Source organism: Falco rusticolus, chromosome Z, assembly GCF_015220075.1.
Source record: "Falco rusticolus isolate bFalRus1 chromosome Z, bFalRus1.pri, whole genome shotgun sequence".
Taxonomy (NCBI): domain Eukaryota; kingdom Metazoa; phylum Chordata; class Aves; order Falconiformes; family Falconidae; genus Falco; species Falco rusticolus.
In genome coordinates, this window is record NC_051210.1 from 11546522 (window position 1) to 11572454 (window position 25933).

Genomic DNA, 25933 nt, shown 5'->3' on the forward strand with positions numbered 1-25933 from the left:
GTGGCAAGCTTGGTTCTTCTGAAGTCAGTAATAAGCCTTTTACCATGGAGAATTTTACTCCAGTTACAGGTATATATAAAAAAGATTTTTATCACGTCCTTCAACAGCGTCTGTTTTCTCTGTAAAAGTTTTTTTGGTGATTTATTTCTTTATTTTATTTTTTTATTGTCACCCTAAGCAGCCTCACAAAGCCTGAGCTGTAATCAGACTCCCAAGAGTACAGCCACCAGAGTCTATCCAATTCAATGACAGATTTGGGGAGCTCTAATACTGATCAGTTGAAAATGGGCATAAAAATCACTATTTTCTATAACATCAGATCAGATGTTTTCTTCATGTGGTTCACTACATATCTGCAGAGGTTTTTTTTCAGCAGAATGGTTTTTTGGGGGGATATGGTGGGAACTTGGATAGGCAGATGCAGGGTAAGGAGACTGGATCTGTTTAAGCCATGTGATGGCTCAGTGTGAAAACATAGCCACATGTTTCTTCAGGCATGTTAAACTAATACTACCATCCAAAGAAACTTAGGCTCTACCCCACTCCATGTGTTGAGAAAGATGCAGTAGATGTATTCGGTTATCTGTAGTTTTAGATCAGACAAAAAGTTGAATGTGAGAGAAAGCTGGGACTGCCGCCTTTAGAGGTACTTTCAGCTTATGTGGGCTTGAAGTATCAATGGCCCATGGCTGCATAAGTTAACTTCCAGTAAACTAAATTAACTAACTCATGACATAGACAGTTGCCTGTCAGCAGTGGTTTCCAAATAGTTGATGTTGTAATGGGGCAAGAGACAGAGCAGATAGTCTCAGATGCTTATCAAGAGGTTTACTTGCTATATTTCCAACAGGGAATAAGGGGAAGGAAGAGTCCGAGTAGCTAACCTTAAGATATTTATTTTTTATTTCTTTGACATGCACATGTCAGATTGTTCATATTTCTGCTGATCAGATCAGTGTGATGTCCAGAGGCTTCTGCTTGGCTTGAAACAGCATTAGCTTATAACTCAGTAATTCAATAGCTGAAATATATTTCAGGCCTGCGTAGATGGTATTTTTTAGCTGGTAAGGAATATAAATTTGTATTGAGTTCACGTGGCTTTTAGTAATTACCAGTGCAACCTCTGATCCTTCATAGTGACGTCCAGGGTGTCTAAACTTTAAAATAAGATAGACATGTTTGTGTCCTGATAAATCCAAAACCTCTCTAATTCTCATTGATTATACTTCATTTTGGGTTTATATAAACCTAAATCTCTTTACCTAATACAACTGCTTCACCTGCAGTGTTTTTTTCATCTGGTGGGTCACATATCTAAAATATGTTTGGATTTCTTGATCTGAGGCTACACACCTGGGAAATAAATTTGTACTGGCATGAATCATGATTGTAATGAACTTCCCTTTGTGGCACCAGGCCATAAATTTCACTTTGTTCATAAGGCTTCTCTTGTCTTTGTCTGAAGCCATTTTTTGCTTTCACTCAGTTGAGTGTAAAATGCAGAAGAGATGATAGCCGTGCATGTGCTTTAAATAGTTGTTGAATCAATTTTAAAATTAAATGCCAGAAGTAACACATGATTATCACTTTGCATCAAAATTAGTATCAATAGCTGGAGAACAGATTAAAAAATGCTGAGGTCTTTATACTTAGGATGGAATAAATGATAGCTTTTATTGCTGATTTGATGACTTAGGTGAAGTTCCACAGAACTTAGAACAATTACAATAGGAAAAGCAGCACTTTAAGAGCATTTTTAAGTCAGATATGATTCGCTGTTCGGAAGCTGAACCAACTAGAACTAACATATGCTTGCTAATTGGTAGACAGTGAAATAGAGGATGCACACTGTGTGTACACAGGCTGAAACTGTTCTGGTAAGCACTGTCCTTTTTGGCTGAATGCCTGACCTGAAAACTCCTGTAATGCTCAGTGAAGATGTAGAGAGAAAAAGCTGTGTTTGCCACTTAACTCCATCTTGTCACCTTTGATAATGAGTCAGAAACCAGAAAGTATTGCTTCTGCGAGAGTCTCTCATCTTAAATTAAAGGCAAAATTAAACCTGTTAGGTTTAATTTCCTGCCTTCTTTACTAAAGTTGAGAATATCTTGTCCATTTTGAACCTGAAAAGTACATGTAAAAAAGGATGGGTTGTTAGACTTTAATAGTAATATACCCCGTTGTGGCTTGGTATTGATATGCATTTAATATGTTTGTTTGTCTTAAAGTCTCATCCCCAACAAGTGTGCCACATATCTGCATTTTTCAGAATGCACACAGAGCACATGATGTCATTTAAAATTTCTTGATGGGAAAATCAATGCATAACAGACTTGTCTGTTTTGCAGGTGGGGGAATTAGTTATCTTGGCTTATGAGTGTGCAATGGTTGGCACTTAGATCATCTGACTTGTAGTTTTACAGACTTCCACTAGTAAAAATCCTCTGTAAAGATCCTTACACAGCATGACTTGAGGGAATCTTGCTTCTTGGCCTTAGACTGTATCCAAAACCTACAGCAAAACCTGAAATTACACAGTAAGCATATAGAGATATTTTTTCTAACCTTTTGTGATCCTACTTGGAAGGCTAAATGCAACACAAGGCTATCTCTCTTGCTGGAGTGAAGCTGGTTTTGGTGTGTAAGTGGAAAAAAACCTGTTGTTTCTTCCTTTAACTTAAGTGTTATGCAGTTAAACTTCAATACAATTTCCATCAAAATATGCTGTCTTTCCTCTCAGTTTAGGGTATTTTTTTCATCAAGTCTCATAAGCTTCTGTAGCTTGCTTTAGTAGGATCTCCTACTGGGACCTGCAGTTTGGCTAATGAATTTCATTTTTACCACTTCAACTTATTGCTCCATTGTGGTAGCTTCTAGAACAATATGCCTATTCCAGAGGTGTCATCGGAGTCATCTCCTTGACATGTAATATTTGGTCACTTACCTGTAACAGGATCCAAATAGGCATATGTTAGAAAAAAAGGCAGTTTGCCAGAGTGGAAGACTTTAGAATCTGTAGGAATTTTATGCCTCACTGCTGTCTACCCTTTCCAAAGACTTTTTAAAACTTACAATCATGTGGGACAGCAGGATTTCTTCAATAAAATAAATAAAAAATATTTAAGGTAGCAACTGAATCTAAGAAACATACAATGCAGGAAGATAAGTCAGTAATAAAAGAATTGAAGGTATTACCTCCCAATTGCTACTTGTCCCTCTTCTGTGTAACTAACATTTTGTAAATATGTTACATGGGCATTTGGGAAGAAGTTATTGGACTCTCTGTAAGACTTAACAAAACCCACAGGAAAATAAACAAAAAATAAATGCAAACCAAAGCAAAACAAACACACCACACACTCCCCTTGCAGTGGAGATTTGGAACAGATGAAGAAGTCATCTTAAAGTGTCCTTTGGTCATATATGAACTGCTTTTCTTAGGATTTAAAGAGCCATAGGTAAGTCAGTGTCAGTGCTGACACAGCAGGTTTATGTCTTTTAGCTTTTGGTATCTACACTGTGCAATAGGTTTTCTTGTCCATCTACTTCCCTAAAATATTTCAGATAATTGGAATGAACAGGAGAACTTGGAACAAGACACATCCTTATGCTCCCCTTCGCGTGTCCTTCATCTTCGTCAAATTCCAGATGATGCTACTGAAGCAGAAATAATTTCATTAATTCTCCCTTTTGGCATAGTAACCAACATATTGATACTAAAAGGAAAAGGTCAGGTATGTAATTTTCAATGTTTCAATTATAAGATCAAGATTGAAGATATGGTTCATGTTATGACCGTTTTGGTATTGCATTTGGTTGAAATGATTGCAATGATGTCTAGTTCTTTCATTGATAGCTCAAGAGTTTCATATTTCAAATGTGAAAGAATGTCTTATTTTAAGTTTTTAAACTTTTAGATTTTTAGATTAAATAATGATCTAGCAACTTAATGTTGCTGAACATTATATCCACCTTATATAAGAATAGATGATAAAGAACTACATTGTCACTAGTGATTTTGAGAAGTCTTGAAATAACTTGCCTGATTAAACTATTAACATGCACGTAATTTTTTTAATGTGAAATAATTTGTTTACGGGGGGAGTTTCAATCCTTTTAGATGTGACAGGATACTTCACATCATGAATAAACACTGAAATCATAAAAACAATAGGCAATCATTTAAAAATTGTCTAGAGCACTGAGTTGGGTTAATATAATGAACAAACTGATAGGTGTTTAGTGTCCTGTTCCTACTTTTTCAATCAGTTTATCTGTTACTTAGGTAATAGTGCTCGGATTCAGGAATCTAGTAAATTCATTAGCAGTGTGGTATGTTTAGCAGCATTGCTTCCCGTATGTCATACTTATTCCACCTCTTCTGTAATGACTTATTATATTTAAAATATAAAGCCTTTTAAGAAAATCCACAAATCAAATCAAATAAACACACAAATGCATTTTAATGCTAAGAAAATCAGTACTGTACTTCCATATGATTTTTTTCTAGTGAGTGAAATTGCTAATAAATGGTGCTTTGATGTTTTGTTCTCTCCTGTAAACAACACTAAAAACTGCTATGTATTGATTGCAGGCACTTTTGGAAATGAGTTCTGTAGAAGCAGCTGTTAATGTGGTGAGCTACTGTAATACTGCTGTACTTTACCTCCGAAGCCAGCCTCTTTGTATTCAGTACTCCAATTACAAAATGCTTAAGACTGACAATGCACCTAATCAGGCTGTAAGTATAATTTCCGTTTAACAGGATAGAGTTGCACATGAGTTGTGTACTGGTTTTGGCTAGGATAGAGTTAATTTTCTTCATAGCTTGTGATGCATACATATAGCATCAAGGCCTTTTCTGCTTTTCACGCTGCCCCGCCAGTGTGAGTGCACAAGAAGTTGAGAGGGTAATAACTGGGACAGTCGAACCCAACTCAGCGAACAGATATCCCACATGTCGTGTTGTGCACAACAGTGAAAGCTGGGGGAAGAAGGAGGAAGGTGGGACATTTGGAGCTATGGTGGTTTTCTTCCTAAGTAACTGTTGTGCATGTTGAAGCCCTGCTTTTCTGAAAAGGCTAAACACCTGTGTGCTGATGGGGAGTAGTAAAGGAATTCCTTATTTTGCCTTGCTTGCATGTGCAGCTTTTGCTTCACCTATTAAACTGTCTATCTCAACCCATGGGTCTTCTCACTTTTATCCTACCAATTCTCTCCTCCATCCTACTGGGGGGAAGTGATTGAGCACTTGTGTGGCACTTAGCTACGTACCAGGGTTAAACCACAATGTTAGTAAATAAATAGACTATCTTCCACTACACCAATAGTCAAATTCTGATACATATTATTTCTGTCTGTTGTTATCTAAGCAGTAACTTTCAGACAGGCACTAGCTGATATCTGTAAAATTACTGTGGATGAGCTGAGGTTCAAGAATGGTTCATCCTGATGAGCTGAAAATCAAGTGAAGGTGGTAGGACTGCTTGAATCAACAAGGAGCTCCTGACTGAACTGAAACTTAAAAGAGAGACATAGAAAGGGTAGAATCATGGACAGGTGACCCAGGAGGAATGTGGAGCATTATGTGAACATGCAGAGCTGTGCTTAGGAAAGTAAAAGACCACAGGGAGTTGGCTCCAGCAAGGGATATGAACAGCAACAAGAGTGGCTCTGCAAAATGTATCAGCAGCAGAAGGAAGATTTAGGGAATATGTGGGCCTCCTGCTGCTGAATAGGACAGGAGCCCTGGCGACAAAGGACATGGCTGAAGTACTGGATGCCTTCTCCTTAGTCTTTAGTAGTTAGAGACTTGCTCTTGGGAATATCAAACAACTGAGAACAGTGGGAAAGTCTTCATGAAGGATGTAGAGAAGAATCTCATCAAGGAACATTTAAATGAACTGGATTAAACAGAAGTCTGTGGCCCTAATGAGATGCACTTGTGAGTGTTGAGGGAGCTGGCTGATGTCATCGCAAGGCCACTCTTACAATCTTGAAAAGGTCATGGCAATTGGAGGAAGTTCCTAAGGACTGGAAGAAAGCAAACCTCTCTTGTATCTTAAAGAAGGACAAGAAGGAGGATCCAGGGAACCACTGGCTGATCAGCCCTACCTCAGTGCCTGGGAACAACATAATGGAGCAACTCATCCTGTAAACCATTTCCAAACTTTCTAAGGACAAGAAGGTGGTTAGGAAAAGTCAGCATAGTTTTTTGAAAAGGAATAATGCCTGACCAATGTGACAGTTTTCTACAGTGAGATGACTGGTTTGTGGATGAGAAGAGTAGTGGATGTTGTTTATCTTGACTTTGGTAAGACTTCAAACATTGTTACTTTTAACATTCTAACAGGCAAACTGATTAAATACAGTCTAAATAAGTAGGCTGAAGTGATCTGAAAGGCTGAAATGGTTGTGACCAGTGGCATGAAGTCCAGCTGGGGGCTAGTTGCTAGTAGAGTAACTTAGGGGCTGATAGTGTGTCCAATACTGTTTAATATCTTCATTAATGTCCTGGATGGTGGGAGGAGAAACATCTGCAGCAAGTTTGCTGACAACACAGAACTAGGAGGAGTAGTTGACACCCCAGACAATTGTGCTGCCATTCAGAGAGACCTTGAAAAGCTGGAGTAATGGGCTGACAGGAGGAACCTCATTAAGTTTAACAAAGGGAAATGCCCACTCCTGCACCTGAGGAGAAGTAATTCTAGGTACCATTGTACACTGGGGTCAACCAGCTGGAAAGCAGCTTGGCAGAGAATGACCTGGGGGTTCTGGTGGGTAGCACTCATTCCCTTGCAGCAAGGAAGATCAGCAGCCTCCTGGGCTGCAGAAGGCAGAGCTTTGTTAGTAGATTGAGGGAGGTGACTGATGAGGCGCATCTGGAATACTATTCCAGTCCTGGGCTCCTCAGTACAGGAGAGATATGGAAATGGTGGAGTAAATAGAGCAAAAGGCCATGAAGATGATTAAGGAGCTGGACTTTGTCATATAAGGAGAGCCAGAGAGAGCTGGGACTGTTCAGCCTGAAGAAGAGAAGACTTGGGGTACCTTACCAACGTCTGCAAATATGTGGTGATGGGAGAGCAAAGAAGGTAGAGACAGACTTTTTTCAGTGGTGCCTAGTGACAGGACAAGAGGCAATGGGCATAAATTCCAATACAGAAAAGTCCACTTAAACTTAAAAAACTTCTTTCCTGAAGTTACTACAACTTTGAGAGGTTGTAGACTCTCCATCCTCAGACACATTAGAAAACTGGAAACAGTCCTTAGCAGCCTTCTGTAGGTGCCCCTGCTATTATAGTCTACACTAGTTAGAAACACTTGCATATAATATGTTCTGAAAGAACTTTTGCCATTCCTAAGTTTTAACATTAGGTAACAGCTCTCAATAGCTTCAGAATATGAAGAAAATACCATGTCTTCTCTGGTAAATCTTTTCTCTGAATAATTAGTCCTGATTTCCCGCGCCCCCCCCCCCCCCCCCCCCCCCCCAGTTACTGTGTCCATAATATAGTAGCAGGAATACCACAAAAACATACCACTTCAATTTTATATGTTTGTGTTTTCCTAAAGTTAATTGCTAATTGTGGGTCTGCAGATGCTATCTGAAGAACACATGGAAGAGCAAGCCCAGCTGATACATGATGAACCACTTTCTGCCCCCAAAACAGCTCTTTTAAAGCTTTTTAGTTTATCAGATACGGATGTCATTGTGAGGGGTCATGTAACTTGCTTTTGTGGGGTTTGTGTTGGCACTGTTCCAAGGCCTTGCCAAACTCGGGACTAGCAAATCATCATCTTTAAGTTCAAGTTTATTCTTGAAAGTGTTATCTTTTGTAATGTTTACTGTTTCTTCTCAGAACCCTAGATCAAATAAAATGGGTATTTCCACTGATAAAACACCAGTTTTATGTGTGACTTCATGCCAAACACCGGAATTAATTTCTTCCTTATATTTTTGAAGTACTGAAAATTGATTTCTTAAAACTAATTGAATATTGCAGGTGACTGACTTAAATCCTAATGTCTAACCAAGGAAATATTCTTTGCACAAGATCAAAGTATACAAACCATCATACTGCAGTTGAAATTCATTTGGATTTTTGGATTACTGGGTGAATTGCAATTGACCTCCCATTAAGACTGATAAATTATATACTGTGATGTGTGTCTCATGATTTTGTTTTCATAAGAATGTTGCAAGTAGTGGTTGGGGCAAAAACCAGTGCTAATTTTTAATTTGCGCTGACACAAGTCACTGAAATCTTGCAAGCTTCTCAATTACATTTGGAAAGGAATCTCTCTGTCCACAGTGCTTTCAGTTTGAAGATCTATTTAAGGAAAGCCCATCAAAAACAAGTGTAGAGACCTCTAAAGTCCCAATGAGGCAGTTTGAGGAGTGAGATTTAAAGGTGGTTTTGTGGCTGATAATTTGGCTCAGAAAGAAGAGCAGGTTATGTGCCTTTAAGCTTATCTCTGGTAAAATTTAGCTCCAGAAGAGAATGAAATCCTAATAAAGCAGAAGAAATTGTTTTTGGTGCACTGACTGGTTATTAGTCTATTACAATATTGTCATCATACTGATTTGCTGGAAAATTTCTAGAATGACAAAAGCTTACAGAATCAAAAGAAATACTGTGTCTATATGGCATTATAAAGTAGTAACACTTTAACTAAAAAAGCAGGTCATAATTCTGTGAAAGTATGATCTGAATTCTTTTAGGGGTGGGGGAAGGGAAGGAAGAGGTAAGATTTACCTCTTCAAAATGTGGGATTTGAATCAATCATAAAGGGAATATGTTCTTAAAAGTTGCAGTTTAAATGCATTTTACATGCTTTTCCTTGTAAAAGATCTTTGTCTAGATATGAATAATTTGTATGTGTGTAAGTTAATTGTGGTCGCTGCTGTGTCTTGATTTCAGAGAACCCAAGCTGCATTGTGTGCTTTGACTGCTGTGCGCTCTGGAAGCCTGCTTTCAAGTTCTGTGATTGTTAAAAATGGGCTTCCTCCCAGTCAAGGTTCTGTTCTTCGAATCGTTGTTGAAAATGTTTTCTACCCTCTTACTTTAGACACACTGTATCAGGTAATGAGGATTGCAAAAAAACCAAAAAATCGTTTGTTTAAAATGTAATTTAAAATGTTGCTGTTGTAAATCCATTAACTTTTTTTAAAAAGTACAGGTGTATCCTTAATCACTTGAATGATGACTGTCACTTTAAAATGTTTTGATGCAATTTAGGAATCCACGCTTGAAACAGTTTTGCACAAAAAAAATCAAAGTAAACAGGGCTTCTGTACTCAGCTTTTCACGTTGTCTTTAATTTAATTTCTTGGTTTCTGTAGAAGCAGCAACAAATTTGAGGTGTTACTTCTAATTTACACCAACATGATGAGATAGTGAAATACGATTAAGAGCTTGGGAACCCATATTTTAGCACTCTTTGTACTGAGTAACTTTTGTAGTTTGCATTATATTTTAGGGTTTTATATTCACTGTTACAATTGGATGCAAGTGATATAATATACAATTAAAGTTGCTTTGACAAATGTTTTTGATTGTTGATCAACTGCTAGAATGCCATTTAGTTCAACCACCTCTGAAAGCCTGGAATAGTGGTGAGCTATATGGACTATGAAAACCATTACTGTAAGTCCTGCTAGTAGGTTGTGCTACGCCATTGAGATGTAAGTTTAGAAACAATAATTATTTCTTTGTGCCTGAAGGATTTGTTGATACTGTTTTCAGATATTGCAAAGGGTTTCATACTTGAAGCTTCTGTAATAACTAGTAAATTTGTGCAGTAAAAAACAAGCCCCAAATATGAGTTTCTTAAATTAATGTAATTTAAAGTAATTGGGATATTTTTACAAAAACCTGCAGTCCTGGAAGAAGGTTTTTTCTGCTTTACTATCATCTCAAATTTGAGTGCTTTATGAACAGGTACTCAATGGCTAATTTTAAACAGCTGTGAAAGAGGTTTCTCTTCTGTCTTCTACCACAAAACAATGACAGCAGCATAAAAACCTTGTTTCTGATAGACTGAAAAACTGGGCACAAAGTGTTAGGACTGTGTCTTGTATCCATGATTCCAGGCCTAATAGGCTGGCAAGAGATGCTTGTCCTTGTTTCTGGCCTTTCTTTCCATTCCAGGCTTAATACTTGTCTGGGGTGGGGTGGAATGGGTGTGTGTGTCTGCTTTCCTGGCTTTGCATTGATTCTAACAGTTTGTTCTAAAACTGTTAGTGCTTTCCAAACCTACCTTTCCTCCTCCACTATTTATTTGGACATAGTTTTTCTGCACTTATATGATAAGTTCTAGCTATAATTTTGTCCTCTTTATTTGTGGTTTTGCTTTTGTATAGACACCTCCATGTAGTGTACACTCTTATTTTGAGTGTATATATAACTAATTTCAACCTTTAAATTTTTTTTGGTAATGTTTGCATTTGCAATAGATCAAATACCATTCAACTGTAAATTAGAGTAGTAGGTCCCAAACTAGGTCTTTGTCTTACTTTTTTGTTCTTTGTCTTCTAATTTGGACAGTGGGTCTGTGTAATTAATTTGTACACACATAAACAGTTTAAGATGTATATCTGGTCACTAAATTTCCAGAAGTTGTTTGAAGTACAAAATGTAAAGGGGTTTAACTTGAAAGGAAATTTGCAGTTCCCATCTCAACTGCCTTATGAGAGACCATTTCTCAAACCTCAGCTTTGATTATTCACAATTTCTCTGCATACAATGGACAAATGTCAGTTTGGGCTGGCCTTTCCTGCCCTTAGTTGAACAGTTATTGTTAACTCTTTAAGGAAATTTTATCCTTCTTCCCCATCTTTTCTGGCCTCTTATTAAATTTTTTTCTTTACCTGAAACAAAATTCAGAGTTCACTCAATTTATGTTTAGCTGTCACAAAAAAAGTAATCTTCAGACACTTATATGGAGTATTAAATGCTAGTTTTGTAGTGTGCATGATTTATTCATTGTTTCTGAAAGTCCATGTTTCTTCCTTCTCAGATTTTCTCTGTATACGGATCTGTTTTGAAGATTGTCATGTTCAATAAGGGTAATAAATTCCAAGCTTTGCTGCAGTATGCTAATCCAATGGAAGCATATTATGCCAAAATGGTAAGTGTAGTGCAAGTACATTCAGCTTGATTTGTGTTGTCTTTTCAGTTTGGTTTTTCCCCCCCTAGATAAATGGGGAACATCAGGGATAGCTTGATCATTAACTTTATGACTTCGTATCATTCTAATGCTCTTGTTGCACATGAATAACTTTAACATCCCCCATTAGTTAAGAGGATAGCGCTCTGCCATCAACTGCAAACATAAATGTATAGCATATACTCCAAGACCTGCACGAGTCTACCAAAACAAAAATCAGAGTTGTCAGTAGTGACAAGTGATGGTAATGGTAGTTGACCAGGAAGTCTTTTGCCTTTCAAATTAAATGGAGTATTTTCAGTAAGGTTCAATACTAAGAGTACTGTAGTTAAATGCCCAGAGATTAGATGAATGTTACACGTTTTACTCATTTGAGTTTCAGTGAGAAATTTACAGCAATCGATGTTTTCGCCTTAAATTTCTTAATTTCAACGGAGCTGTACCGCAATTTTTAAAACGCATGTTCTTGGTAATGAAGAAAAGCTCACCTACTTTATGCCCATTTTCTGTGGTGGGTTAACCTTTGCTGGCTGCCGGTCACTCAAAAAACTGCTCTTGTGCCCCTTCTTCAGCAGGACAGGAGGAGGAAATAAGATGAAAAGGCTTGTGGGTCAGAATAAGGACAGGGAGATTGCTTGCCTATTACCATCACAGGCATAACAGACTCAACTTGGGGAAGACAGATTTAATTTATTGCCAATTAAAAATATAATAGTTTAGTAAGGAACAAAACCAAAAGTAAAAACGTCTTCCCACCACCCTTATTCCTTCTTCTCAACTTCACTCCCAAACCTTCTGCCTCCTCCCTTTGAGCAGTACAGGGGGACAGGGAATGGGTATTGCAGTTAGTCCAGAGCACTTTGTCTCTGCCGCAGCATCTTCCTCGCAATGTTCCCCTGCTCCAGCGTAGGTCTGCTGCATGGAATACGGTCCTTCACAAACTTCTCCAACATGGATTCTTCCCACGGTCTGCAGTAGGGTATCTGCTCCACTGTGGACTTGCATGGGCTGCATGGGGACAGCCTGCCTTGATATGGTCTTCTCCAGGGGAATCTCTGCTTCAGCACCTGGACCTCCTCTTTCTCCCCCTCCTCTGACCTCCGTGTCTGCAGGATTTTCTCTCACGTTTTTCTCAATCCTCTCTTTTTCAGCTGTTGCACTGTGTTTTTTGCCCTTTCTTAAACATGTTATCACAGAAGCGCCAGCAGTGTTCTGACTGGCTCCACTTCGGGCAGTGGCAGATCTGTTTTGGAGCCTGCTGGAATTCACTCTGTCCAGCATGGGGCAGCCCTTGATCTCTTCTCACAGAGAGGCAGCAGCCTCACCACTACCAAAACTTTCCCACATAAACCAAATACATTTTTCTCCCAAACAACTTTTATTATTAGTTTTCTTATAATTGCTAAGTATTTTAATTTCTAGAAAATACTGTTAATTTCCTTAGTGGGGAGGAGTTTCATAATTAAATATCAAGAGCTGAAACTTCAAAGACTTTTGCAGAAGGTACAGCAATGTTACAAATCATCAGGCTATAATACTTGAACTGTGAAGTGAAAAAGACAGAAAATAAAATACTTCACTTACTTGAAACTAAGCCTGAGACAGCTTTGTATTTCTCTTTAACCTGTGTGGTCACCTCAATAGTAGTAAATAAAATCAGTTTGAAATTTTCCATAGAAGGTATATAGAAGAACAGATTCTGCTAAGCATTAAGTGGTGTTTAGCATTCTGGTTTTTTAAAAATTACTGGAAGACTAGAGTGAATGGAACTTTCACTGTACTTTTGTTATTGAAGTTGACTTTATTCTCAACTTCAGAATCAAAGGCATAGTATATTTAACTATTGCTAGTTACACTTCAGGCCAGTAAGTAAATTTACTATGTGTTTTAGAGATTACATATATATTGGACATTATTAAAGGTGGTTGGCATTATAGCCTGTTTGTTAGCAATAACATCTTTTCTTAAAGAACAGTATTAATAATAAATAATACCTTATTAAAGATTTCACAAAAAATGTAATTTTGGTCTAGATTATATTAAATAATTATAGCAAACGAGTTTTCCCCTGTTCATCCATCATGATTCTTTTATGACTGGTATAGGCAGAAAATACTACTTCAGTGATCTTTCCAAGCACAGCTACTCTTAAAAAGATAGATTTTACAGAATTGTTTCAGTTGGAAAAGATCCATAAGGTCATCAAGTTCAACTGTTAACCTAGCACTGCCAGGTCAACCACTAAACCAGGCCCCTAAGTACCACATCTACATATTTATTAAATGTCTCCAGAGATGGTGACTCAACCATCTCCTGGAGCAGCCTGTTCCAATGCTTGACAACCCTTTCAGTAAAGAAATTTTTCCCGATATCCAATCTAAACCTGCCCTGATGCAACTTGAGGCTATTTCCTCTTGTCCTACCACTTGTTACTTTGGCGAAGAGACCAGCACCCACCTTGCTACAGCCTCCTTTCAGGTAGTTATACAGCATGGTAAGGTCGTCTCTGAGCCTCCTTTTCTCCAGGCTAAACCACTCTAGTTCCCTCAGCCACTCCTCACAAGACTTGTGCTCCAGACCCTTCACCAACTTATGTAAGGGACAGTTCCCGTACAATAAAAATCTCCAAATTAGTATTGTTACTAGCATCTGGTATCGTGTGTTGAGTGAGAGACAGCTAAGATTAGAAACACACCTGGAAAGACAAGTTATGCTTAAAGCTGAGTTTTTTCCATTGGTAGAAGGTGACATAATACTTAATAATTAGTGCACTATACTAGTAACTTACACAGGATGTTTAGGTAAGGATAGCGGCAGCATAATTGTCTACTTGGTATTTAAAAGCAGCGCCTTAAAAACAGAAGATGAATTTCAGTTTGGATACAGTTGTGGGGTGAAAATAAAATACAGTGGTGGCTGCCACTGTGATTTGTTTCTGAAAACATGATTGTTTTTCTTCAGATTCTGGATGGCCACAGTGTCTATGTTTCGTGCTGCACTCTGCGTATTGATTTCTCCAAGTTATCTAACCTTATTATAAAGTACAACAATAACAAAAGCAGAGATTTCACTCGTTTTGGCCTTCCTCCTGGTGATGCCCAGCCACCCCTGGAGCCCTCTGTATCTGATGCCTCTGGTAAGAAACGATCGCTTTTACTGATGAAAACACAATAAGATCATTATGCTTTTCATGTTGCACTTATGCTCTGGGTTTCATATCAGGTTCATAGAAGGATACATTTTGTGTACATTTCTGTTGGTTAGGTCCAGTAAAGTTTGTATGGAAAGCAGAAAGTCCTACTCTAGATAAATGAATATCTGAAACTACAACATGAGGAATGCTGTTGGGCAAATTCAAAGTGTTGTCAAAAATCTGCATACATAAAATGCTGTGAAATTGTATCATTGGTACAGGTAGTATAATAAATGTTGCATATCAGAATAGTCAATAGTAATCATCAAAATTTGCACTGGTTGCCTAAAGCTACTTGAAGATAGGTGTTTTAAGGGTGTTAGCTCTTACTTCTTGATATTTTAGGATAACTGCTTGCTGTAACAAACAAAGCCATAAGAAACTTAGAAATCCTACATGTATTTATATATGTTTTGTCATCATCTTGTAAAAAATAAAATTTTAGGTATTTTCTTAAACGTTATGTGTCACCTCCATGGCATAGAGGAGACATTATCTGCTTGAAGCCACACTGGAGAAACCTTTTCACCATAAATAGCTCGGGCATGCTTATTCAATTGGTAATAATACAAATCACCAAACACATTCATGTGATAACTTGGCAGAAGTGCTTACAATGCAAATTGAGCAAATTTAGCTATTTTTCTTTCTGTCTAATGACAGCCATACACAATAATACCCAGCTAAGAACTGTCTCAGCTGTTAAGTACTGTCCAGCTGGTAGAACGGTAGCAACAGCTGGGGAAGAATTCCCTTTTTTTCCTTTAGTTTTCTGTGATAGCTAGGGCAGATTCTTTTTGTTATTGTTTTGGTTTGTTTTGTTTTTTGTTTTTTGTTTTTTTTCAATAGTTGGCTTTGGTAGCTTAGTTGAGAGTAAAGAAGTGAGTTGCACTCACTACTTTATGGATTGTTTTTGCTGGTCCCCTTAAAGGCAGGCCTTGGATCTTTACATAAGTTGTAAAGATGGTTGTACATTTTTTGAGGATTTGCCATACAACATCATGGTAACATGTTGTTATAGATCAGATATTGTTATCCCAAAACTGGATTCTTCACCCAGTGTGCAAGAGCTGATCCATACACGGATACAATTGTTTATTTGCATGTCTGAGATAAGAGGTGTGTTAGCTTTGTGGATTTACCACCTAGCACCCATTCCAGACATGCAAAAAGTATTCTAATTAATTAGACCTACACAACTTGAATTGTCAATGAAAGAGGAAAGTACAATTGGAGTAGATTAAGGACAAACTTGCTTGTAGGGCACAGAAAACATTGTATACATGGTTTTGGAGAATACACATGAACACTTCTCTTTTTCCTTCCCTCTCACTCTTCCAAGCTTGTTATTGCTAGACATCTTGTTTTCAGTCTGAACGTTTACCGTAATGGTAAGAACAGCAAGAGGTGCTGATGTAGAGGTGAATCAAATTTCTGTATCAAAATTCTTTAATAGTGCAGTCACAGTGAAGCAACTGCATAGATGTTTTCCTTTTTAAAAAGTAGCTGTAGACTGGCAGAAGCATGCTTCTAGCCTTTCTGCCAGTGGTAACGACATGCATATGTTGCCATAGGCATGTTGCGATAGTCCTCAGTTCCACTACGTGAGGAAAAGATGTTGGGAGTCACGTCAGCACTTACACTTCATGTTATTAGTAGTGGATGTAGTTTTGATGGAGAATTTTAAGATAAATGCAACTAAAAGTAATATATCCTTTTTTTTCTTGGTCGACTTGAAGCTACCTTAATAGTAAAACTGAACTGCTCTTGAAACTTCTTTTTTTCTTCCCCCCTCCCCCTCCCTTTCTTTTTCCTTTTGTTTGAAAGGAGTCTTTTGTGGAAAAGATACTGCACTATAAACAAGCAGATTTTGTGAATGTTTTGCATTTAAAGCATTCCCTCACCCAGTGAGCATAAGCAGAGATACATGAATTAGCTTGCTTTCAAAGCTAGCTGCTAGCCATGAAGCAAATTATTTTGCACATTAAAAAAAGGCAATAAAGAATTCCAGGTCTTTCTTGCATTAGCTCTGACAATTTTTACATGCCTGATTTTGAAATATTAATATTTGGCAGAATAAAAGCATGTGATTAATGTTTCCACTATCATTCTTGAATTGTGAATAAGTGATTAAAACCTGTATTGCCAGAACTTGTCAGTATAATGCACCAGTGCATGTATTTCAAGAACACAACGACTTGCTTTGGTGTGGTAACTTTCATACTAACAACTGAATAAAGACACTTTGTTGCTACAGGTAAGTGGAGGTGTAATGTGGTGCAGAATTCATGAATACTCGATCTGTGGTGTCCATTTCATTTGTTGTTTTTGTAATTTGCAACAGATATTTCTTATGGTGTTATATCATCCCTGTCAATAACCATCTGTTAGTGAATGTAGCTATTTTAGTCAATGGTGGTGGTTTGAATAGTAAGACAGACATATATTGCCAGACTTGCAGGGTGTATTATACATGTAATTATACATGCCCTGTTTTTTTAAAAAAAAAACAACTAGTGTGCTGAGATATGAAAGCATCCACAACTCAAGTTTGAATCTAACTGCCTCTTATAATACAAGAGGCTGCCCCAGGTAGTGCTTAACACCACATACTAATGTAAAAATCACTGAGCTATCTTCAAGGCTGGAACTTCTCATGTGTTGATATTCCAAATCTGTTTAATGCTTAAGACTTTTGGGAGAGCCATAAAAAACACTGTTTATTTATGAAGCAATACATGCTGGGAAAGTACATTCTTTTTAAAAGGTAAAATATGCATCTCAATAGCTAGTAAAATGCAGAGCCTCAGATTCATTGTTGTTGTTTGTATTATTTAGCCCATACTGGTTTTAGAAATACCTAGGAAATAGTTGTATTACATCATTACAAAATGTCTTTGAGTGTATTTACTTCCAGAAAATTTCTAGAATGCATTTCCATTGTGTGACTGAAATCTGTTGAACATTGAACCACAGGTGTCTTAACTTCAATGGATACTAATCTATGCTGTGCTTTTCTATTCAAATTTGTCTAAATTACTTTTTGCCCTGACTTCATTTTAGAGAGGGATGTTGAGGCTGATCAGTTGCCTTTAAAAGTGGCTTTACAATTCTCTTTGTAAAAAAAAAAATATCTTGGATTTCAATGAGAGTTTTCAACCCAAACGTTTTATAAAAGATGTAATCACTGACTGAGGTCAGAATAGCAACCCTGGAAGCTGATTGTCATTGCTGAATTCTCTTCAGTTTTCTAAAAATTAAAAAATCTGTTTTAATTAGATGTCTGTTCTTTCTAGGCAGCAAAAGAGTGGTCTTCCCACCATACACGGGACCCGTTGTGTTTGCCCAACCCACAGGCTATGCTCAAGCTTCTGGTAAGTTTCTATTTTGTAAAAATATGGTGTTTGCATTTGGGGCTAGTGGTCCATCTGAATACACCTGTTCAGAGAAAATTTGTTCCAAACGCAGCAGTCAGAACACAATGTTCATTTGAGTAATTCTAGTTCTCTTTCTCATAGTATTCAGTAAAATTACTTTCAGTAATTAAAAAAACCCCATATGCTGATGTAGTTTATAATTTAATAAGTGAAGAAATTAAATGCCATGATAAAGATTAACCTGCAAGAGAAGAAACGAAGCATCTGGTTTTTTTAAGACTTCAGTGACATTTAAAGCTAAAGCAGGAAGTCTTCCCTCTTCTGGCTATAAAATGAAAAATAGTCTTTTAGACTCAGATCTTTTCCTTTCTAGCATAGGATAAACTTCTGTGCTAAATTATTTTCTTTCTTTTCAGGGTGCAATTTATATCCCCTCTTGTTTAGTTCTGTTGATGTTTCTTCGTCCCTGGAGGGGAGGTGCTTCCTGCTTTGCTGGTCAGATACTAGGAATTTTCTTTAACCATTTTTTGATTTTTTTTTTTTTTTCCCAAATGTAACCTGAGATTTTCCTCTAAAACGTCTTTTCCAGTTCGAGACCTTAAATGATGCTTTTAATACCCTTCCAGGTTTTCTGGTTCCAGGTATTTCTTGAGTATTTTGTTCTTTCTCAGTCAGCAGGTATGCAGTGCCTGGACAGATGAGTATTCCTGGTGCTACTGCTTTTGCAACGAGTTCTGTTTTACTGGTCACAAACCTCAATCCTGAAGTAAGTTTGATTGGTGGAACTGATGCAAGTATCAACTTGTACCAACTGTCAGAATCCTTCCTGCAAATTGATATTAGCTGAAGGAATGAGAGGAAATATCTATGCTGATAATATAAAAAAATGGACAGCTTTATTCTTGTTTGAGATAGTTTGAAATATTGATGAGGTTAAACTCCAGTCAGTACTGAAAAGCTTCCAAGCACGATTTACTTTAGGAAACCTATGTTAGCAGTGTAGCTAGTAATTAGAAAAAAGTCCATGATCAGGTGTGAGAAATGTTTGAATGGGTAAACAACATATATTATAACTAAATTTACTGATATCTCTGTTAATATGACTGCTCTGTGTGCTACTTTTAGAGAAGCCAAACATTTTTTTTGTTTGTTGGAAAACATGATGAGTTAGGGAAACAGCAGGGAAAAGAAAAGGAAATAAAAGTATGCCAAATCAAATGCCTTTCAAAACACCGATGGGATCCTTCGAGTTTTGCAATGTTTCTCAGGTTGGAGAAGCATATCACAAGTGCACTTTGCTATTGACATCACTGTAAACCCATTTTTAAAAGTTAACAAATACACATGTTCACTTTTTCATAGAACCACACAGATTTATTTTTTAATGTGTTGGCAGTCAAATTGCCAAGGACAAATTAGATAGTTATTTTTATACTGGAAATGACATAGACTATAAGCTTACCTTTGTTACTCAAATATTACATATTGACCTGTGCTTAATTAAAAGTAATGTACATCTCTTAAAAATAAAAATCAAGCTTTACCAAGGCCATGACATAAACACAATTCTACTGGAGTATTGATAAGCAGTTCTACTACATCAATGTAAAATTCTTATTTTCCACACTCATTAGATTCACAACCATAAACTTCATAAAATTATGAGTTATTGGCAGAATGGAAGTTATCTTCATATTACTGAAGTTTAAAAATCTTTTGACCCATTGCTTTAAGTAATTGCGCTGTTTCAGTTTTTTGTACTAATAGCTGAATTCCACAGTAAGCATCAAAAGAAATGGCTGTAAATTAGGATTTGACTTGTCAATAGATCTTACTACTTAATTTCTGATTATTGTTGTGCATGTGCTTCCTGCAGCTGATTCAAGATGATTCTTTGACTCTTGAAAGAGTAATTTTTTTAAGAATAAGCTTATGTGAAGCATAGGTCAAAGCTGTTTTTAGGACATTGCTGCTTTACTTAAAACATATCTGAGAAGTTATGTAGAACTTTGTGCTGCAATGCATAATACAACATAAATGTATTAAATAATGCTCAACTTCTTAAAACAAAAAGTAAGAATGTACAATGACATTAATTGTTGGAAATATAAATTTGTGTAAATACATTTCTTGACAACTGTGTAACACTTGTTCTTCAGTAGTAGTTGTCTGAGCCATATCATTTCTTTTTCTGTGTGTAGAAAATCTGGTTGACCTTATTTCAATTTATGTTTCTGCCCTGTTTGCAGCATTTCAGTGTGCATTTGAACATTCCCTCATGATATTTAAATGAGCTGGTTTTGTCTTCCAAAAAACATTTTTTCAGTAGAAATATTGAAATCTCATTTGGTTTAGAAATTTCTTTAAATAGCTGAATTAAAATGTTTGGGAAAAAAGGATAAACTCTGGAGGCATTAAATTTTCCATTGATAGCAATTGTTCCTTAATACTAAATGCTGATGTTAAAAGAGTATTGGCTTACTCTTAGGCGGAAATATCTTCTGTTTTTAAATAATTTAAGGATGTTTGGTGCACATTTCAGATGTTTTGAGTTGAGAAGGAATAGGGCTAGAGAGTGTGAGTAGTGCTTCTGATATGCAGGTATTTTTAGTATTCATTACTGGTAAAGCCTTTGCCTCAATTGAATAAAATTTGTCAGCATCAGCATGTAAATTATCTTCTTTGGTGCTTGGGAGCTTGGTACCCAAGTATTGAAAATCATTGAAGATAATTTATTTCTTTCAATATTTAGTGTTTGTTTATCGAACAAAATTTAAATATCACTTTCTATATTCTTCATATATAAACAGTTAAACGGCATGTGTATCGTTTTAGCATGTTATGGTCATGTACAGAGATGGGGACAAAACTGAAGACAAAGCAAACGCATTTTGGAGCAACTGGTTTTAGTTTTATAGGTGTTGTCTGCTGTTTAGAAAATAGAAGGGTGTTCTTGAATGCTCTTTTCTGTTTCTAGTTCAGGAAATGTCTTTAATTTTTCAGGGAATGAACTGCTTGCTTGGAAAGAGTAAGTTCAAATAATTAAGCCAGTTAAAGTATTAATAACTTCTTCAGCATGACAGACTGAGTCTTGAGTGATGAAAATGCATGAGCTGAAGTGTTAGCTTGTTTAAATATTTTATGTGTGCATAGCAAATATATATTAACAAGAATGCTATAGAGTGTAATATATTACAGTGTAGTTATTACAGGGAATGGCTTTTGGAGAGACAGGTTTATGTATTAGTATGCAGTATCTTTTCCATTTTTTTTGTTCATCATGCACTTATGGAATAGATTTCTTTTGTCTCAAGGCTTTAAAAGTAATATACTTATTTTATCATTTAAACAGGCCATCACACCATATGGACTTTTCATCCTGTTTGGTAAGATGTGTCAAATATACCTTGAGAAACTACAGGATTAACATTCTTTTTATTTATCTGACACATGCTGGTTGATGTAAGTTCCATTGCTCTGTCTTGTCTAGAAAAGGCAAAAGAGAACATGCTGGTTTCAAAATGACACTAATTTGAGTCAGCGGTGATAGGCCACAGCTACTAAAAATAGTTACAGTGTTGGTAGAATTTCAGTGTGTGGTCTGATTTGTTTACTACAAAGATTGGGAAAGCAAAGTAGGATGAAAAAACAAAGATTGCATCAGGAAATGGGGTACAGAATTGGCATGTATGTTATTTGCAGAGGATAAGATAATACTTGTTGGCATAATAATATCTTAGTATGCCTCTGTTAAGAGGACTTTCACACTATTGCACTATTTAAAAGCTGAACATAAACTTGCATTTTTATGACCAAGATCCTAGGGTTTCTTACCCCATTTCTGAGCCTCAGAAAATAATACACAAACTTTAAAGTTCTCCTTCAAACTAATATTCTAACCAAACTGTTTAATGAGGTGAGTATTCTTTGTAACATTGATGTTATTCAAATGAAATGCCCTTGTGCTGTTCATAGTAATGCTCTGGACAAATTTCCTTTCTGGATTTCCACAGGTATGTATGGTAATGTGCATCGTGTGAAGATCATGCTTAACAAAAGAGATAATGCTTTGGTTCAGATGGCAGATGCAACCCAGGCTCAACTAGGTAATGATTTTTAAGGCACAGTTATGCTTCAAAATTGCATGAGTGTGATATAGATGAAGAATTTGCCACCTGTCAGTGACAAGCATAAACAAATTAAATCTATCATTGTGATGCTTTACTACGTACAAACTTCCTTGTGTATGTTAATAATGATCTGTTTGCTTTCATGTAAATAACTTATTTTCCTATGGTGGTTTAAAAAAAATATCCTGTGAATCTCAATCTAGTAAATGTTAAAATTAAACTACAAGAGAACTATGATATTTTACCTCATTAATGCATCATCCAATTTTCCTGTAGTTAATCCTGTATCTAGCTATTTAAGAATAATCAGCTGCTCTTCATTGAAATCACAGAACGATCAGGGTGGGAAGGGACCTCTGGAGATCATCTAGTCCAACTCCCCTGCTAAAGCAGGTTCACCTGGAGCAGGGTGCACAGAGGTGTGTCCAGGCAGGTTTTGATTGTCATTTGGAACTTCTTGTGCTGCAGTTTGTGCCCGTCACCCCTTGTCCTGTCACTGGGCACCACTGAAAGGAGCCTGGCCCCATCCTCTTGGCACCCGCCCTTGAGATATTTGTATGCAGGGACAAGATCCCCTCTCAGCCTTCTCCAGACTAAAGAGGCCCAACAATCTCAGCCTTAATAAATGCTTTGCATTTTTGTTGCATTTAGACTGGAGATTATATTGCATCCTTATACTGCTTTTAAAAAGAATGTTATTACATAGCCCACCTGGTAGACATGGAAGTTTAAATTTGAACTTAGAATGTCAAATCTGACACTAAATAGAAGACAATATTAGTATTCAAAGAATCCTTTTTTCTTCCCCTCCCTTTTGCTCCTGCTCAAACTATATTTCCACTGTTTAGCTATCACCTATTTGAATGGGCAGATGCTTTATGGAAAGGTCCTCCATGCTACTTTTTCAAAACATCGGAGAATTCAACTTCCTCATGAGGGACAAGACGACCAAGGTCTGACAAAGGACTATTTGCATAGCCCTTTACACCGTTATAAGAGACCTGGCTCTAAGAACTTCAAAAATATCTTTCCTCCATCTGCCACCCTGCATCTCTCCAACATTCCGTGAGTATCTACATATGTGATCTTCTTGGAAAGATGCTTTTTAGGCTATGTTCTTAAGTTACAGACTCTGACATTAGCTTTACATTTCCTTGGCCTTTTACAGTTTCCTGAGAATTTGTGTCAATCTGCTGTGTAATTAACAATAAGTGAATCCTTTAACTGTCACATGTTTATTGTTAGCAAAGAGGATAACTGATTGAATGCTCTTCTTTATGAGTTTTAATGCAGTTTACATTTTCTTGAGAATATCCTTTAGTTTTTCCTGTATAAAGTCCTGTGTTATGAATTAGCACAAAGATTAAAGACATGTTTTTTTAGATAATTTGCTGGAGTTACATTACATCAAATTCATCATTGCCATTGTTGTTTAATGTAGATACGTTTTTTCATAATTCTAACACTTTTAAAAGAATAGTTTCTACAGAATTCAGACCTCTTACATAGAGGCAGAGTTGTAAAAGAAGTATTAAGCGGCATGTACTTTAAAACTGAAGCAACCTTTTTTCCTATTTAGAATGTTAACAATGTGTGGAGTGACAGCCAACCCTAAGTTTTTACAGGCTTCTGCTGTTTGGCAACTATGCAGGAAGGGAAAAGGGAAAACTATGGAATTTTATCCAAGTAAGGGGACACACACACACACACACACACAGAGACACTCTAGGAAATGGCTTTTTGAGTAAAATAGAAAACTCAAAATTCATAATGTGACGCACACTCGCAGTAATTACAAGACGAAAGGTATTTCTGAGGGTGATCTTCACTGATTTTTATGCAATCTGAATTTAATGGAGGGAGGAGTGGGGAGGATGAAAAGTAGTAGAGTGTATCTGAATTGTGTTTTAGTGTACTATGTTCCTAAATCTTAGTGTCAAATCCAAGATGTTTGGGCTGAAGCATGACACAGGTTGGTGGAGGTAATTTTTTCTCTTCAAATTTTAATTTAGAAGCCAGAATTGAGATTTTGGTACTATTACAGAACTCTGTGCTCTTTTAGAAGTTGAGGAGGTTTTGTTTCGGGTTTGTTTGTTTATTCTAAATAGGCCTTCTGTCACTCTTGATTATCTGAAGAGCCTTTTTGAAAGTACAGGATCTACTGTGAAAGCCTTCAAATTCTTACTGTAAGTTCTCTTGTCAAAATGCTGAGCAAGCTTTCATCCTGGGAGAGGGGTAATTGCTTTTTGGGGAAATTAAATGTGTCTATAATTATAGGCAAAATTCCATGTGTATGTATCTACAGGCAAAATCTGTACAGCTATGACAATTTTTGTGATAGTATCCCATTTAAAATTTTAAGATTAGAATTATGTTAGCATAATTAAATGAAAAATATACAGCCTTTTGACAAATTCCACGTGTTCTAAGTAAGATAAGTTTAAGGAAAGTAAATACTTGCGTCTTTAAAAAGAAATACAAGCTATGTATATGTAAAATGTCTTGTAAAAGATGATGACAAATCTGCTTGAGCATTCATTAAGGTTGCTTGGCAGCATTATTTTAGCATGATCATACCTGGTAGAATAATCCCATATATATGGACAATGCAAGTGTTTCTTAGAGGTCTTCAAGCTTTATTTCTACCCTATTTTTTGAAGTGCAGTGTAATAGAAGAATGGCGTGGCTGTAGCCTATTAATGTACAAAATTTTGGATAGTTTTGTTATCTCCTCATTTTAGGAGGTGCCTAACTAGTTCTGATTCTTTCACTGAATAAGTGTTCAGTGTGTGTGATGTGGCTGAAAAAAATACTTGCCTCAATCTTCTGTGTAGGCAGGTGCAATGAAAATTTTGTTAGGATTAATAACAGGTTTTATTGTACTTCAGGAGAGATTCCAGAATGGCTCTTATCCAGCTGGACTCTGTGGAAGAAGCAATTCACGCTCTCATAGCGCTTCACAATCGTGACCTTGGAGAAGACCATCACCTACGAATTTCCTTCTCAAAATGGACAATCTGACTTTTCTGTGAAATTTCCTTTTGAGACTGTATCACAATGTTCATAAAATCTTGAAATAAGACTTAAAAAGCTATGAGGAGTTCTCTTAAAAGAAAAAGCTCATTTTTACACAAAGAATTAAGTGATGATCTTTTCTGATTGTAGCTGCCAGTATGTGATCAGTTTAACATTCATCCATAGAAAGATTCTTGTGTAAAATTGGTTTAGCAACAATTTATCATCAAATTTCCTAGTTAATTATTTTTTGAGAACATCCTTTTTAGCTTTTGTTTGAAAACAGCTTTACAAAACATTTGAGTGCCTTTACAATATATCAGACAAAGAGTATTTCTAAGAAAATAGTAAATCTATTCTGCACAGATTAAACACTAATTTGAATGTGATACAGGGCTCAAGTTTCTTGAAGAAAAGCAAGCCCTGACTGTGTGTCCTCTAAACAGTATTTATGTCATCAGTGTGGTGTGTTTATACTTTGGCAAATCTTTACAAATAACTTTTTAAAAAAACAAAAAACCCATGCTGTTCATATAGGTTAAATTACTAGAGAAAAGGCAGTGCCTTCTCTCTGTGGAGTAGAAGATATTTGACAAGTTTCTTCAAGATGTCGTATTAAACATTTTGGAGGAAGTAACACAAAATAGTTGCGATTTCAAAGAATTTTGTGTGTTTCTTTTAAAGAATAAAATATTTACAGTATTCTGGAAAGTAATCAGGTCTGTGATGGTTTGACAAGTTTGTAAAAGGTTATTTTCTTAAGGTCATCTTTGGGGGCACAAAAATTAAACCTCAAGTGTTTATAGTGTCTAATACCTGAATTGCTGTGTATTTATTATGTGCCTTACTATGTGTTTATGATACTTCAGAAAAAAACTTAAGCTGTTGTATCTTGAAAGATATATTTTGGCCTTTGTGAAAATAATCTTGGTCTTTTTGGAAATGTTTTCATTGATATTTCAAAAATAATTCAGTCATTATGTAACACTGAATTCTAGGCTCTTGTGCCTTGGTATAGCAACTGAATAAAGACAAGTATTATTAAC

The 25933-nt window shown here is 36.5% G+C and overlaps 1 protein-coding gene across 1 annotated transcript; it reads left to right on the forward strand.

Moving 5' to 3' along the window:
• On the forward strand, positions 1-25933 carry PTBP3 (polypyrimidine tract binding protein 3). Its single transcript, XM_037374614.1, has 13 exons — positions 1-69; positions 3565-3734; positions 4595-4741; positions 8925-9086; positions 11023-11133; positions 14134-14308; positions 17662-17739; positions 18414-18508; positions 21095-21128; positions 21756-21848; positions 22721-22937; positions 23981-24058; positions 24761-25933. The coding sequence occupies exons 1-13, from the start codon at positions 45-47 to the stop codon at positions 24891-24893; spliced, it is 1518 nt and encodes a 505-aa protein (XP_037230511.1). The 5' UTR covers positions 1-44; the 3' UTR covers positions 24894-25933.